General features: G+C 39.4%; 2 protein-coding genes across 4 annotated transcripts; both read left to right on the forward strand.

Moving 5' to 3' along the window:
• Positions 1 to 1242: 1242 nt before the first annotated feature.
• On the forward strand, positions 1243 to 11377 carry LOC121985161 (ankyrin repeat domain-containing protein 13C-B-like). Of its 3 annotated transcripts, none has more exons than XM_042538458.1 (2): positions 1243 to 3248; positions 10807 to 11377. In XM_042538458.1, exons 1-2 carry the CDS (start codon positions 1611 to 1613, stop codon positions 11131 to 11133), a joined length of 1965 nt encoding a protein of 654 aa, XP_042394392.1. In that variant the 5' UTR covers positions 1243 to 1610; the 3' UTR covers positions 11134 to 11377. The 3 variants fall into 3 exon arrangements, with proteins under 3 accessions (XP_042394392.1, XP_042394394.1, XP_042394393.1); XM_042538460.1 differs by having other exon boundaries at positions 1296 to 3248; positions 10707 to 10837; XM_042538459.1 differs by having other exon boundaries at positions 1297 to 3248; positions 10797 to 11084.
• A 1774-nt stretch (positions 11378 to 13151) lies between these two features.
• Positions 13152 to 13868, forward strand: LOC121987678 (putative ripening-related protein 1). The gene has a single exon (XM_042541414.1). It carries the CDS (start codon positions 13240 to 13242, stop codon positions 13804 to 13806), a length of 567 nt encoding a protein of 188 aa, XP_042397348.1. The 5' UTR covers positions 13152 to 13239; the 3' UTR covers positions 13807 to 13868.
• The last annotated feature ends 1940 nt before the right edge of the window (positions 13869 to 15808 follow it).

The following is a 15808-nucleotide window of genomic DNA, read 5'->3' on the forward strand; positions in this document are numbered from 1 at the left end:
TTGAGCTCAATCAACATGATCTAGGCTGAACGATCCAACAACCGTAAATCGGTCCAACAAACTCGGAGAGTATACCAGACAAAGAAACAGTTAGTAAATCCTGTCGGTCCAAAATCTAATAATTTAATACTATTTTTAGATATCAAGACGCGCCTGATTAGTGCTGGCAAACACGTGCTGGAAAGTACAGCGACCCCGGTTAGTGGGAGTCTAAATCAGTATTAATTAGACCTCGTTAAGTATTAATGAATTAATCAATTTATTAAATAAAATAAAAAAAACAGAGGAATGCGGTGTCGATTGGCGAAGGAAATCCAAATTAAAAGCCGTCAAATCCAAAAATATTATGGCAGCACCCGTACAAATATGTCTGTGCAGGCAGTGGGGCCAGAGGCCCATCGTCATCGCCACAGGGAATCATGCACCACAAACAGGGGACACCGTTGAGCGCGAGCGTATGGGGCAGAGGCCTCAGCCAGCAGAAGAGATAAAATTTCGCTTTCATGGACCGAAGCTCAAGGCCAAACCGAGATCAAGACACTTGTACGGTTCAGATTATTTTTATTTTTCTTTCATTTTTATTTTTAATTTTGTTTTAGGTTTATTTATATAACTAAGTAAAGGCGAGGTAGCTTAGTTGAAGCTTGCGTTTACCTTCTACTTTGTTGAATGCCCTATAAAATAGATTATAGGTAAAGAATTTCTTGTCTGTACAAAAGAATTTTTCTTATTTACTTATGAATATATTCCTTTAAAATAGTTTCATTAATGTATTACTAAATCATGTCCTAACTCTCGTGATAATCAAACAATGGTGAGTTATTAAATTATATTTTTAAGGAGAAAATTGGATATTAAAATTAAAGTATAATTAGCTGAAATAAATAGTATTAGATGATTTGAGGCCCAATAAGAAGAAGCCCAATTAAACCCAATCCCAACTAACGCATCTCGACCCATTTTTTTCCACCGCTTTTCCGTGTCGCGTCGCCCTCTCATCACGTGCGGCGCATGTGATAGGTCCAATTCTCCCCGATCGCGAAAATTGTTGATTAATAATAATTACCGCACCAATCAGGCATTTAATCGTCGGCTGGACCACCTAATCAGGCCGGGTTTTTTTTTCTGAGCCTTCTTGGTTCTATCCTCTACGGACCGGCCGTCCGGTCTGCCCTCCCAAATAATTGCCATGGTCATTCTGATTTTCATTAATTGGATCAGATATCTGAATATTTGGCTCGACTAATCCAGAAGGTTTGGTCATACAAATTTTATATCGACCATCTAAATAACTCATTCATTCCCTATCGAGAGCTAAGGCAGCAGGCACATTGCTTAGAGCATCCGCCTTCATTAAATTCTGCTCTCCTTGTGAACAGCTTTGGACTTTCTTTTCTTTACATCTTTCTTTGGAATTGTTCCTCTTTCCTTCTCCTTCCACACAACATTTGGATAGATAGATACGCACTCAATACGCGAGTTGAACACGGAAAGCGGTTTCTGGTTTTAGCTGACGGCTACTTTGGTTGCTCTTGTTTCTGTTTGCTTGAGGTCGGACGGCTGCTACGAAACCCTCGAGGGAGGGAGGGAGGGCGAGGCGAGGCGTCGGCATGGCCGGCCTGGATCCGATCAAGTACGCGCACAGCCCAACGCACAAGGCCGTGCTCGCGCGCGATTACTCCGGACTCAAGCGCGTGATCTCCGCGCTGCCGCGCGTGGCGGACGCTGCTTCCGTACGCACCGAGGCGGCGTCGTTCGCGGAGGAGGAGAAAGCGGAGGCCGTCTCCGCCGTGATCGACCGCCGCGATGTTCCTGGTAGGGAGACGCCGCTGCACCTCGCGGTCCGCCTCGGCGACGCCGCTGCGGTCGAGATGCTCATGGCCGCCGGCGCTGACTGGAGCCTCCAGAACGAGCAGGGTTGGAGCGCGCTGCAGGAGGCCATATGCGCTCGGGAGGAGAGCCTCGCCCGCATCATCGTCCGCCACTACCAGCCTCTCGCCTGGGCCAAGTGGTGCCGCCGCCTGCCGCGGGTTGTCGCCACCATGCATCGGATGCGGGACTTTTACATGGAGATCACCTTCCACTTCGAGAGCTCTGTCATCCCTTTCATCTCTCGAATCGCCCCTTCCGACACCTACAAGATCTGGAAGCGGGGGTCCAATCTCCGGGCCGATATGACTCTCGCCGGATTCGATGGCTTCAGGATTCAACGATCTGATCAAAGCGTTCTTTTCCTCGGCGATGGATCTGAGGACGGGAAGGTTCCGCCTGGGTCCTTGTGCATGATTTCCCACAAGGACAAGGAGGTAATGAATGCTTTGGATGGGGCTGGCGCGCCAGCCACAGAGGCAGAGGTCCAGCAAGAAGTCACTGCGATGTCTCAGACAAACATATTCCGGCCAGGACTTGACGTCACCCAGGCAGTCCTTCTTCCGCAGTTGACATGGAGGCGGCAGGAGAGGTCAGAAATGGTTGGACCTTGGAAGGCTAAGGTGTATGACATGCATAATGTTATGGTGAGTGTGAAGTCCCGCCGGGTGCCAGGGGCAATGAGTGATGAAGAATTCCTCTCTACCTGTAATGATAATGATACAGAAATTGAAGAGTTTGATGATATTTTGACAGAAGAGGAGCGGAATCAATTAGAGCATGCTCTCAAAATGGAATCACCTGACATAATTGATGAATACCAATCAGATGGGCATGTTGCTCATCGTCATAGTTGCTATGAGGCCAGGGAGATTGAAATCCAAGATGTAGATAGTAGTAGTAGTAGTAGTATTTGTGAGAGTAGGCAGGATAGGAAAAGTTGGTTTAGTAGTTGGGGAAGGAGGGGAAACAATCAAAAACAAGAGGGGCAGAAGAAAGATATTCCTCCAAGAAGCTCACTTTGTGTGGAGGAGAAAGTTAGTGATCTCCTTGGTGATTCTCCGTCTCATTACCAGAGTAGACCAGGAAAGCACTCAGTAGAGGTTATTAACAAGGGGGAGGATGTTAAGAGGGGAAAGGACAGGGATTCAAAAAAGTCAGGAATGAGTTCTGAAAATGGATATCGCCGCAAAGAGAGTAGCAAAGAGAGTGAGTATAAGAAAGGTCTAAGGCCTGTTTTATGGCTCTCTCCTGATTTTCCACTCCGGACTGAAGAGCTATTGCCATTGCTTGATATTATGGCAAACAAAGTCAAGGCAATTCGTCGTCTAAGGGATCTTCTCACTACAAAGCTCCCTCCTGGAACATTCCCAGTCAAGGTATGAGATAAAAATAAATCAGCGTAAATTTACATATTTTTTTAACCTCTTTTGGCATTTACCAAATTGTGCCATTCAAGCTTTTCCATGATTGTTCATAGCATTCTTGCACTTGACTGACCACCATTATTTTTTGTGTTTAGTGTTAGAAAGTGTTCCTTTAAAAATCGTGAAATCTGTTCTTAGATATGAATTGGTTATCGAGTGAAGATCCACCATGTAGACTGCTATCTAATTCTTTGTTAGTCTATTTGTACACTGCTACTCTCACAAAATTTCATGCTTCTATGATGCAGCTGCCCTGTTATCAAACTATTACCTTTTTATGCTTTGCTTTTTTCCTTTGACTGTGAAGTTTTAACTTAGTTTGGTTTAAAATTTGTCTTTTAACTTACAAGGAGATGCTTAGTGTATTGGCTTTGTTGATGGAAAATTCAGTGTTGATGATGCACGCCCTTGGAATGGTTATTGATCCTATTCGAGAGCTAGAGATGGCGCGCTAGGTAGGTGGGAGTATTTTAGTGTACGTTGCCATCGAAGAGGACCCCCCCCCCCCCCCTTTTTATATATTACCTCTATATCCTCCGCGGTCATGAGATGACAGAGAATATCAGGTATTAGAAGTTGTCAAGTAAGGGAATATGTATAGCTTGGGAGGCGTGTAATTATCATTTGAGGAATCTTCCGTTACTCGTGTGCACGCTTTTTGTAATTGACGTCATTAATGAGACAGTTGAAGGAATATGCTATCATAATGGGTTGGATAATGAAAAGTGTGGAGTAACCTTTGAGGAAGGTTTTATTGAATGCTCATGTTATTATAAAGGAATATTCTCTGACAAACGGTTATTGTGATTCTCTGACAATGTTGTAATATATCTCGACCGGATATTTAGCTCGACCGGTCATATATTAGCAGAGGGTGATAAATGGAACCCTGAGTTGAGTTCTGTAAGGCTAGACGGCCTTGGAGACTGCCCTAATATGTATATTGTATGATGCTGGAGATCTGATGATATAGTAAGGGAGAACCAAGTATCCCAAGTCCGAGCGGTTCCATAACCGACCAACCATTTGTAGAGATACTCGTTCCTGAAGAGCAGGATATTGACCCTGAAAGGCCCGATCAGAACTATCAGTCGATCATCCTTGTACTTGGGGACTTATCCCCGTGGTGATAGCTTGAACTCCGAAAATCCGACCACATATCTTCTGAGATTTGCCCTACATGCTTTGCGGATGCCAAAATATGGAGCATAACCTTAGTCGATTTTATGCCCGATCGCCCATATGTAGGAGGACGGGAGAACGAATAGTAAAAGCCCATATACTTGTCCTGTCATATATTGTTTGTCTGGAGGTGCGTTAAGTTGTATTCTAAGTGGAAAGTTGGAATTTTGAAACTTGGACGAATATATGCTCGGACGGTCTTGTGGCAGACCAATATATTACCGGACGGACTTACTAAACTCGGGCGTCCCAAGGGCAACCATCTATATGCGGAGTGTCTTGTTACCATCACGACGCATCAGGCTCCTTAGGCTCGGCTGATCTTAAAGACCGGTCGACCTTGTCTTAGAGATCTCTGCGATGGGCGAGGAGTCAATCCCCTTGAAAGGGGAACCATTTGACTACCACCTCCCCTGGATTTTGACTGCCACCTTTCCTTGACTTGGACCACCACCTCCCCTTGACTCTATCTTCCACGTCAACCCGGGGACTGCATTTAACACCCCATATCAGTTATCATTAGAGATAGTATATAAGGTGATAGGGAGCTTATCTTCAGGTTATTCTTGCAGTTGTATAATAGCTTTTGTAGAAGAAAGATATAGGCTGTTGATTACATATAGTATAGAAGAAAAAATATTTGCTGTATATCCAACTATTTGGGTTTGACTACATATAGTATATTACCTTAGCCTGCATTGCATTATGCAAAGTCATCACTACGAATGCCTTGGCTATTTGGATGCTTTATAGTTACGTTTCTTTGGTTTCTATTTATCCTTGTTCTATATAATCTATTTGTTATTTCTATATGTTCTTTCCACTGTAAATATTTTTCTCATTTTATCATTTGCTTATCAGAAATATACCTAACAAGCCATAGATTATAGCATTTAATTGTATCTTTCCTAGCAATTTGAGCATCCATCTCAATGTTTTCATCTTTACTGCATTAGTATTTTCTTCTTCTTTTATCTACCAGGACTATGCCTAACACTCAAGCATTATAGTTTTTTTTTTAATCTAGCCTAGTAACCTCACACATTCATTTCTATATCCTAATTTTTTCTATATTAATATTTGTATGCATTTTCAAAATATCCAACACTCTAATCCATAAAGTGTGGTCTAGTTACATTACATTTGTTTATGTATTATGCTTGAAGGCCCCTTGGAATGTTTCACATACATTTCAGAAGAATATCAAGGAATGTATTTCGTTGTCAATGATCTACTAGAAACTGAAGTATGAAAAGATAGGTTGAATGTGAAAACATCACTGAGAGAGTATCAAGTTTTTGAATGGCATATTTAGTATTTTTCCTAAATTGTCCATCCTTTGATGAATGAAGATTGTATGTGCCATGTTTCTTTTACTATGAGGTGACAAAAGAAGATCCATATGAGATGATGTGATATGAACAGTGTTCTAAAAATCGGCCTACGTAGCCGTCTAGGCGCTAAGCGTCAGCCAGTCGCACCGAACACATGCTAGTCAGCCAGCCTAGGCGGCTTTGCCCCTAGGCGGCCTTGGATTAGGCAGCCTTAAGCGCCAACTAATCGGTCGAATCCTCTACGAGCTAGGAAAATAGTGCAGGATTTTCATGATTTGTTTTAGTTTGGGCTTTTAAATTTAAAGCCTAATTAAAAAAAAAATTGAAATGTAACCTTGAGTTTGTGTCTGATGATGATATTGAGTTTGTGTTCGATGAAAAATAAGTTGTTGAAAATTATGGAGAACAAGAAGTAGAATAAATTTGTGATATTTTATTAGTTTTGTAATTTTGAACTCATTTTAAATTTGATGCTATTGTGTTGGAGTTATAGAAGGTGATTTATTATGTAATTTATGTTGATTCTGTGGAATCCATCTAGCGGTGTCTAGTCCCCGCCTAGGTGCTAGGCACTGGTCTAGCGTCCGAATAGCGCCTAGCGAATTTTAGAACCTTAGATATAAAGACATTATGAGAGAGAGATAGTATGTAGACGAATAGTGAAATTTTGACAGAGTAATTTTTCCGAGTCGTAAAAGGGGAAGCAGGAAGCTAGCCTAGTGTATTGCATTAAATAATCACATATATCAGGATATGCACATTTGAAATCATTGCAAGGATATCTATCAATGGTCAGCCTCTTCAAGTCTCAGACATTTAATGAGACACCGGAACATCTCTGGGCTACATACTATATAATCTATACAAGGACAAAGTGGTAAGTCAAGTTTAATCATTTATTAGCCAGATTCATTTGGCTACCGGAAGGGGAAAATAGATTTGTCTCAAGTATGCATCTCTAAAGAGAGGTTTGTTATAGTTGTTGTAGTTTAATTATCTTACCTCCTAGGTGAGAGATATAACCCATTGACTTTGTTAGGAGGAATTGCTAGCCCAAGATAGTATTAGGTCACTTTTCTAAGCTTATAAATTCCATCATCAGCCCACAATTAAAACGTATGAGATTGAACTAGGTTTGTCACCACTTCACTCCCTGTAAAAATTAAAGTCTAACTCAACCTGGAATTATCACTCATAGGTGGGATGAGACTATCACATGGATTTCCCTTTCCATATATTTCACAATTCCTAGGTTTTCATAATCCATTGGCTTTTGTTGAGCTGCACTTTAGCCCAAGTTAAGCATAGCTCACTTATCCAAGCTTATAGGTGCTCATAATTAGCAGACAACTCACAACTCTGTTTGTAAATTAAACTAGAATTTCAGCATTGGGTTCAGTCTAAACAGACATAACTTCACTTTTAGTTCTAGTTCTCAATAAATCAATACTAATCCTATTAGACCTTTGCTAACTTGATTAGGTAAACCAATTAAAATGCATCCAAACCCCATAACTAAATTGTTGGTTTAATTAATTTATCTTAGATTAATCATGCTTTAACACCAAGATCTGTATAATAAATCTATAACAAAATTATACCCTAATTACACCTACCTAGAGGTGTCAATTAGGTAGGGCTCAAGCCCTAAACATAGGCTAGGTGGCACCTGCTTAACCATGGGCTAGGTTGGGCATGACATGTATCTTGACTAACCAAGTCCCCCCTCCTCTTCCTCTAAAAATAAAATACCATGTGAACCAAGAGGGAAGACCGTCTACCTCCGAGACATTTGGATTATCAAAAAAATAATAATACCATTCAAATGCCCTATAATGGCAAAAAGCAGTATTATTGGTCTTTTGGCTGTAAATTTACCGGAATATCCTTAAAAGTTCAAAATATTATAAAAATTTCTCAAATTTTCCTTATAAGTACCTCCACCCTCATCCCCCATCTAAATACATTCTCAATCTCTTCTCAACTTCTTAATTCTCCTACTCATTTTTCATTCTCCCACAATCTCTTTTTTAATCTCGTTTTCTGTTATTCCCTTCTAATTTTTAAATTTTTTAATACTGATATTTTGTATTATTCTAATGCCTTTTGTTGTTTTATCCCATATCATACTCAATTGTCGATGTTATCCACTCTTCTTAATAGGCATTTGTTTTAAAAAAATATATATTATAAATCTCCAAGTTTACATATCAAACAAAATATTAAAATGTAACCCATAGCACTCTCGCTATTTAAAATAAATATGATTCTACAAAGGTAGTGAATTGAACCAAAAGGTGGATGTCCTTCTGATTAAAAATCATCATTTGCTAACCAAAGCTAGTGGATCTTGCTTTGCAACCTAGGTCTTAGGCTCTAACACCTTAATCCTATAATTCATGTCCTTTTACTAAGTCACTTTGTTTTGAAGAAACATCGATAAAATTTTTAAAGCTGAAAACACCCAAAAAAAAAAAATTCTAAGAAAATTCCTTCAATCTTATGATAATTATGATGTACATACATCACATGACAAATAGTGGGGGATGAAAGAAAATGCATAAGGGTAAAAACATAATAGAAAATTCATACAACAACTAGATTCCTTTGTCAGAAAGCAGCACAACAAAAGACTTCAAAATATGACACTTTCAAATAAAGAGACTGTATAGTACATCCTTGAGTGAACACTTAATGTTTACCAAAAACAATTTCTAGTTCTCTATTGTGAATTATGTTTGAAAACCAGAGGCAAAAAATAAAAGAGTCAATACCACTAGTCACAATCAAATACACAGATAAATCTCAAGCTACACATAAGATGATGAAGTGAATAAATAAATATAAGCCAATACCATAACTAAATAAAAACAACTCATTGCCATAGCGAAGTCATATGAGATATTAAATATGATGATCAATTCATGTAAATGGAAATTATATCTTAGTGAATTGTAGCATCAATGCAAAAATCCACTTATCTATATGAACTGTGATAATTGGTATTAGAGACTAACTAATTATAAACATGGTGGGGATGTTTGAAAAGGATTGAGCCTGCCTGATGGCAAAGCCACTATTGGGTCTCACTACCATCAATTAGGGTTGGTTTTTAACTGAGTTGAACTTTTGGTTTTGACGAGAATGTTAGACCTTAAGTTGGGAAGGTTTTTCATGCCTTAGTTTAGTTCACATGTTGAGTTGTGTGCTAGCATTGGCAATTTATAAGTAATATATGTGTGCTATATTTAACTCCGTCACTGGTTGGGCCTACCAAATTTATGGGGTAGTTCACTCCATGGATCTGGAATTTGTTTGAAACTGAACCTATAGCTAGGCATAGTGGCATATGGAAAGAGGTGCTTATGTATAATGGTGTCATTATTGGACATCACTTGTACATGATGTGATCAATGATGATTCTAGACTCTGTATTACACTTGAGATTTGACAAGACGCCAAGTTTTAAGTAGAGCAGACTTTTGACACCATAGTTTAGTCTTACATGGTGAGTTGTAAGCCAATGGAAGGGCTTTATATTCTTAAATATACTTAACTTAAGCAATTGGTTCAATCATTAAACTTTATGAGTTAACGAATCAATTATCTCACTAATGTAAAGTTAGGAGGATTTGTACTAGAGTGGACCTAATTCTATTTATGATGAGATGTATGCAAAGAAATGCGTATACGATGACAGATCCATTAATGAGCCTCATATATTAGGGATGTTTGTGGATTATGATATATGAGTTAAAACTGAGGATTGATGGCACTCAAACCTAAAGTGGGAGAGTTTATGACAATTTAGTTTATCCTCACATGTTAGTTATGAGATAATAAAGGAGGTTATAAGCTTAGTGGAGTCCATCACTGCAGTTTAACCACTTTGGGCCAGTGGTTGAAACCAAAAAGGTTAATGAGTTATTCCATATATCCAAGCCATGGTACTAATGCCGATCTAAAGTTTTGGTGCATCTATGTTACATAGACTCAGTGTGCATGTGTATGATATGGGTATGGATTTAGATTTTTAAGATCTCATTTTTTAAAAAAGTTTTACATGTTTTTATGTGGTAAACAAAAATGTATTGTGCTTGACTCATAGTGTTGGGTGTCTGACATGGGTACTGGAAGGCTAGATGAAGAGTCTAAATATTAGAGTGTGCAAAAGAATAGATATTTTGCCATTTCAAGAAAGCAATGCAGATAACATTTTAAATATTGACAGAATTATTTTTGTTGTTGATCTTTATTAAAGGTGCATGTTCAACATGGAATATCTTCCTAAAGATGAACAATTGGTGCATTTATAGAATTCTATTTAACGATTTTTGTTAGTGATTTTTTTTTTGTAATAACTAATTCATTCACTTTTGGCTATGCATACTAGATGAAGTTACCTGGGTCATTTAGAATTTGGCATGGACAGGTAATAGGTATACTATGTTTGAATAATGAACATGAACAAGTTTGCTTCTATTTTAAAAAGAATTTTTCCATTTTAACGTTTGAAGTTAGAGATTTAAAGGTTGTGCCAAAAATAGGTATCTATTTTTTAATTAAAGCTTTAAACTTGAGATAAGCAAAATAACTAGACTAATACATTGAGCAAATCTAGCATCTACTACCGTAGAAATTAGAAGTGTTAGCGTCTTGGTCGTGTCCAAATTATTTAGCCACATGGTGATTGTCATTTTGTTGCGTGATATATTCTGCATTTTTCTGTTCTCTTCACCTGATTGTTCCTAACCTACCTTCTGGTTTCTTATTGCTTGTCTCAATTGCTCTCTTTTCGCGAGTATTGGTCTACCTCCAAATTTGCACTTTATAAAGAAAATGATGATGAAATTTAATTCAATCTATTTGACTATGAACAAATTTGTTCCAGCAGCATGTGAATCCAACTCAGTGTTTGAGAGCTAAATGATGGTTGCAAGAGTCTTGTCTGGAACACATCTCTATGTTAATCTGATAATAACAGATATTTGCAGATTGCCATTCCAGTTGTTCCTACTATCCGCGTCCTGGTTACTTTCACTAAATTTGAGGAGCTACAGCCATTGGAAGAGTTCTCAACGCCGCCTTCTAGTCCTGGGAGTCAGTCCCCTGAAACACAGACGTCGAGCTCATGGATTCGATGGATAAAGGTACCCTATCACCAAAGTAACTCCATAAGCTTAGGACCTAGTAGCCGAGTGGAAGATATACAAGATCCTTTTGTGATTCCACTGGACTATGTGTGGATCACTCCTGAAGCTAAAAAAAAGAAGATACAAGAGAAAAAGAGCAAATCCAAGAAAGGAAAGAGTCAGACGTAGTGAAATTATTGTGGATGGAATCTGAACTGATGCATTTGGGTAAGACTATCCGTTGGATGCATAAATGTATTTGAACACAATTGTTAAGTTTGTTTTTAAAAGATTTCAATGGATAGTCATGTACAATATTAGGTGGTTATAAACAGATTTGATAAATTTGTTGGACTATTGTTTCACCAGCTGATTGTGGCAATACATTAAGAGAACATTTCAAAATGTCCTTTCCATTTTTGTATTTTTATTAGCAAATGCCTATTTTTTTGTTTCTCATAAGGTTTTCTGGTGTGTCCCTCTTTCTATATATAAAAATAAAAGTAATCAAAAGGTTATGGATGAGATTCAAACATACGACATATTGATTACAAAAATCACTCCTTAGCCATCAAGCATAATTGTCTTTTTAATATTGAAATCAAGTTGAATCAAGTAGAAATGTTAGCAATCAAGCAAAATCAAAAACAACATAGAGTTGAGTATGAGGAGAATTTGTAAAACACCAATGAAATTTAATTTAAATATCTTAGAGCATTCAAGGTTAAGACATTATCATGGCCTCCACATCTTCCTCGATTTCCTTGGCTTTCTCTAATACTGGAGTTGTAAATGCTCTGAGAGGACAACCTGCGAATGATTTTCCTTAATATTTTCCTTAATGATGTAACTCATCACACTTATTATGGATCTAAACTTGAATTAGCATATCTTGTTCCAATACTAGTCGATCAATGGCAAAGGTCGTGGGCAATTCTCTCTACGGATGGATTGCATGTATTCATTAATAGAACTGTGTTAGGATAAAATTATTTCATTATCTGTCCATATTTTATGATAGGCCGAAGATATTGGACTAAATAAATTAAATCACCTTTTGTTCTCACTAATAAAGTTACTTTCAGCTGTAATGTAGGATAAGGATTTCATTTAATGGGATAAAAATTTTAGGAATATTGACCATTTGAATAATTTTTTATGAATATTTTTTAATTTATGTTAATGATCAATAAAAAATTTTCGATAGATCGGTTCGATCATTCTAAACTTAATGACTCACAGAACTGAATATTGGAATTATTAAAAAAATAAAATAATAATAAAGTTGCTTTGACTTCCTTGGCAAAAAGGATCACTGTATTTCTCTAATAATTTATCTACTTCTACTGTAGAAGCGAGAATCTGAATCACTTGTGAGCGATATTATAAATCGCTTCCGCATTGGGTTGATTAAAGTCAAAGAACATGGGCCCATGAATATGAGACACGGATTCGACCAAGACTCCTTTCCACGAGTTCGGATCATCTGTTCTGAATTTCTCATGTCCTTCTATCTCGCTCATTAATTAGACAGATCAAATTATATCTTAAAAGTATTTTGCACATCATGAAAAATCTTATACACATTTTAAGTTATATCATAATCATCTGATCGATAAGAGGACATCAGAATTCGGAACAAAGGATCCGAATTCCCGCTCGAACTCCCGCGTGTGATGTGAATGCTTTGAAAATAAATAATATTAATATGTAAACAGATGTATTATCAAGTCAAGTCCTTCGAGAACGTGGCATACTTTTGTCAAACATTTGACTTTTTTCATTCCAATAAAAAATCGAATACTATAGTAATTGGAGTGGTTCGAGACTTTTCATAGAAACAACAGAGATAATAGTGGCCGGATCTCTTTTTAAATTTTCAGGTGTCTATTAATCTCATCTCCAAGATGAGTCAGCGGTTGATAGATGATGCCAACTAAAAAAAATTAATAAAATTTTCATAATAATTTGTTTTCCTTATTTTTTTCCTGATATTTGTATTTCACAAAAAAAAAAAAATTAGAATTGTTACATCAACCCCTAGAATCGGTTTCCTCAAAAAATGACACCCTGAAAATTAAATCTTAAACCTTTCGATCACGAAACCATGCGCCCTAAGGTAAACTGATATTTGTATTTCACGTATGACAGTTATGTGATTAGTAAATAGGAATGACGATGACATTGACTTTGTCCGCCAATGGCGTTGAGCATCTTCACGGCTACTTGACGTACCGCCGGCCGGCCATTAAATTTGGCCTCTCATTTTACTCGAATCATTTGCATTTGTCAAGCATGGCGAGTTCTCTGGCGGCTTCCTTGGCAGTGGTCTTGCACGTCTGTGCTTCCCACGACTGCTTCAGGTACCCGCTCACCGGCGATCCATGCACCGTTAGCGGGTACCTCCTCGGCAACTCCACCAACTGCACCGGCGGAGACACCGAAGACTGCTGCGCGGCCGGCGTGCTGTACCCTCAGTACCTCTGCTCGCCGCCCGTCACCGGCGAGACGCCAGCGAGTATGGTCATCGGCAGCTTCGCGCAGGGCGGGGACGGCGGCGGCGCCGCGAGCTGCGACGGAAGGTACCACAGCGACGACGAGACGGTGGCATCGTTGTCGACGGGGTGGTTCGAGGGCGGGTCGCGATGCAACAGGAACATCACCATCAGCGGGAACGGCAGGCGGGTGGCGGCCACGGTGGTGGACGAGTGCGACTCGGTGGTCGGGTGCGAGGAGGAGCAGGGGTTTTATCCGCCGTGCCGGAACAACAGGATCGTTGCTTCGCCGGCGGTTTGGAAGGCGTTGGCGATCCCCGAAGCCCTGATTGGGGATTATAATGTTACATGGGCGGATGCATATTAAAAGGGCTAGGTAGCTGCACCATGATGCTGTTTAATTACACAATTGTGCTCCCTTCAGAATGGAACATCATCTGTCAATTCTAAGATCAGTTTACACAATAGTATTACTGATTGAACATTCATTCGTGAATTAAGGTTTCTTGAAAAGTGCAAAAAAAAAAAAAAAGAAGGTTTATTTCGGTCATCATGTTGCTGCGGTAAGCTTTTAATTTGGTGGATTCACACACTTGCAACCAAGAGGAAGACCGGAGTATCTCCGTGATTTGTTGGATACCTGGATAACAGATTATTTCTTTACTGGTATCAAAGATAACGTTGTCAAATATTAGAATAATGCATCTATTATTTAAGGTTGTTGATCCAGTCCGAAGGTTAGAGAGATGATGTGTTGATTCTGATGAATGATTTATTGATCGGCAGGAGACTTTTTTAGCTTAGGGTGGAACCTTCCTCTGATCCTGCACACAATCAGATTATCCGACAAAGCGTTAATAACAAAAGACCAGAGAAGGGATCCCTGCCAAGGTCCTCCAACGCTCAAGTTAGTACACTTTCCTACGAGTGAACGAAGAAAAAGAACATTAGTGGATATGCGTCAGAGTAAGGTGTAAATGATGCGAATTGCGTACCTTGTGTTGGATCGATCGCGCGTGAGAGGGGAGGGGGTGTGAATCATGTGGTTTTCAAAAACTCGTATTTTTTGGTTTTGAAATCACGAGTATGCGTAGCGGAAATTAAAAGGGCGAACAACATAGGAAAATACGAGTGGTTTTACTTGGTTCGGAGCCTTCGGTGACTCCTACTCCAAGACCCAGGTCTCACAGACCTATCGATGAGTAATTTATTAAAAACCTCTTCTAGTACCTCCAAAAGAGGGAATCGAATACAGAGAAAGTTCAGAGAAGTGTAATAGATTACACTCTCCATTTGTAGAATTTAATTACAACTAGAAATCTTGTTATTGACACTTTAAGAATTGATGTGAAAGCGCTCGTGTCAAAGTCGATTTGCTTGTCATGATTGAAAGTCCTCGGAGCAGTCGTCGGATGGAGCAACTTTGTAGCAGAGTCGTAGCAGGAGCCCGGAGTAGTTGGAGCCTCAAATGGATGCGCAGTAGCTCGTATAAGTGTTGTTCTTGGTTGCTTGGTCGAGCTTGCCTTATATAGGCTGTGGAAGGCACCTTCAACTAGTCAAACTCTATCCTGAACGGCTCGGCTCTTATCTGTGACGACATCCAAGTTTATCCTGTGAAAGGCGCCTTCTATGGCCATGGAAGGCGCCTTCTATGAACAGTGTGAAGGTGCCTTCTATAGCTATGGAAGACGCCTTCGAGCACTGTTCACCTGAAGGTAATTTCCCTCTTTTGTCTTGCAGAACAATGTTAGTCCAATAAATCAGCAAGACAAGTGCTAGCATAATTATAATTAAAGAGTAGTAATTAGTTCCTGTCTGTTGGTGCAACATCCCTCAGGTCAAGGTTGACCTGGTTGACCAAGCTGAGTCTTGGTTTGAGTTTAGATGTTTGACAATAAGAAATTGATTGAAGAAGAGTCAAGTAGGTCAAGGTTGACCGGATACTTGACTGGGAAGTCCTAACTGGGATGTTAGGCAGATGGGAAGTCCAAGTGAAACTAGGTGAAAGTCCTGGTGAGTGAAGCCAGGTGAAAGCCCTAGTGAGTGAAGCTAGGCAGATGGAAAACCCTAGTGAGTGAAGCTAGGTGAAAGTCCTGGTGAGTGAAGCCAGGCAAGGGAAAATCCAGATGGATCAAGGACGATCGGACATCTGGTGTTGGGAAGTCCAAGTAGGTCAAAGGATTGACTGGATACTTGGCACGAAGAGATAGGTCGAAGGTTGACCGACATCTGGTGGAAGTCCAAGTAGGTCAAGGGAGTGACCAGATACTTGGCATGAATAGATAAGTCCAAGTGGGTCAAAGGGATTGACCAGACACTTGGTGGGAAGTCCTAGCAGGTCAAAGGAGTGACCAGATGCTAGGCATGAT

The sequence above is a fragment of the Zingiber officinale genome, chromosome 5B (assembly GCF_018446385.1).
Source record: "Zingiber officinale cultivar Zhangliang chromosome 5B, Zo_v1.1, whole genome shotgun sequence".
NCBI lineage: Eukaryota > Viridiplantae > Streptophyta > Magnoliopsida > Zingiberales > Zingiberaceae > Zingiber > Zingiber officinale.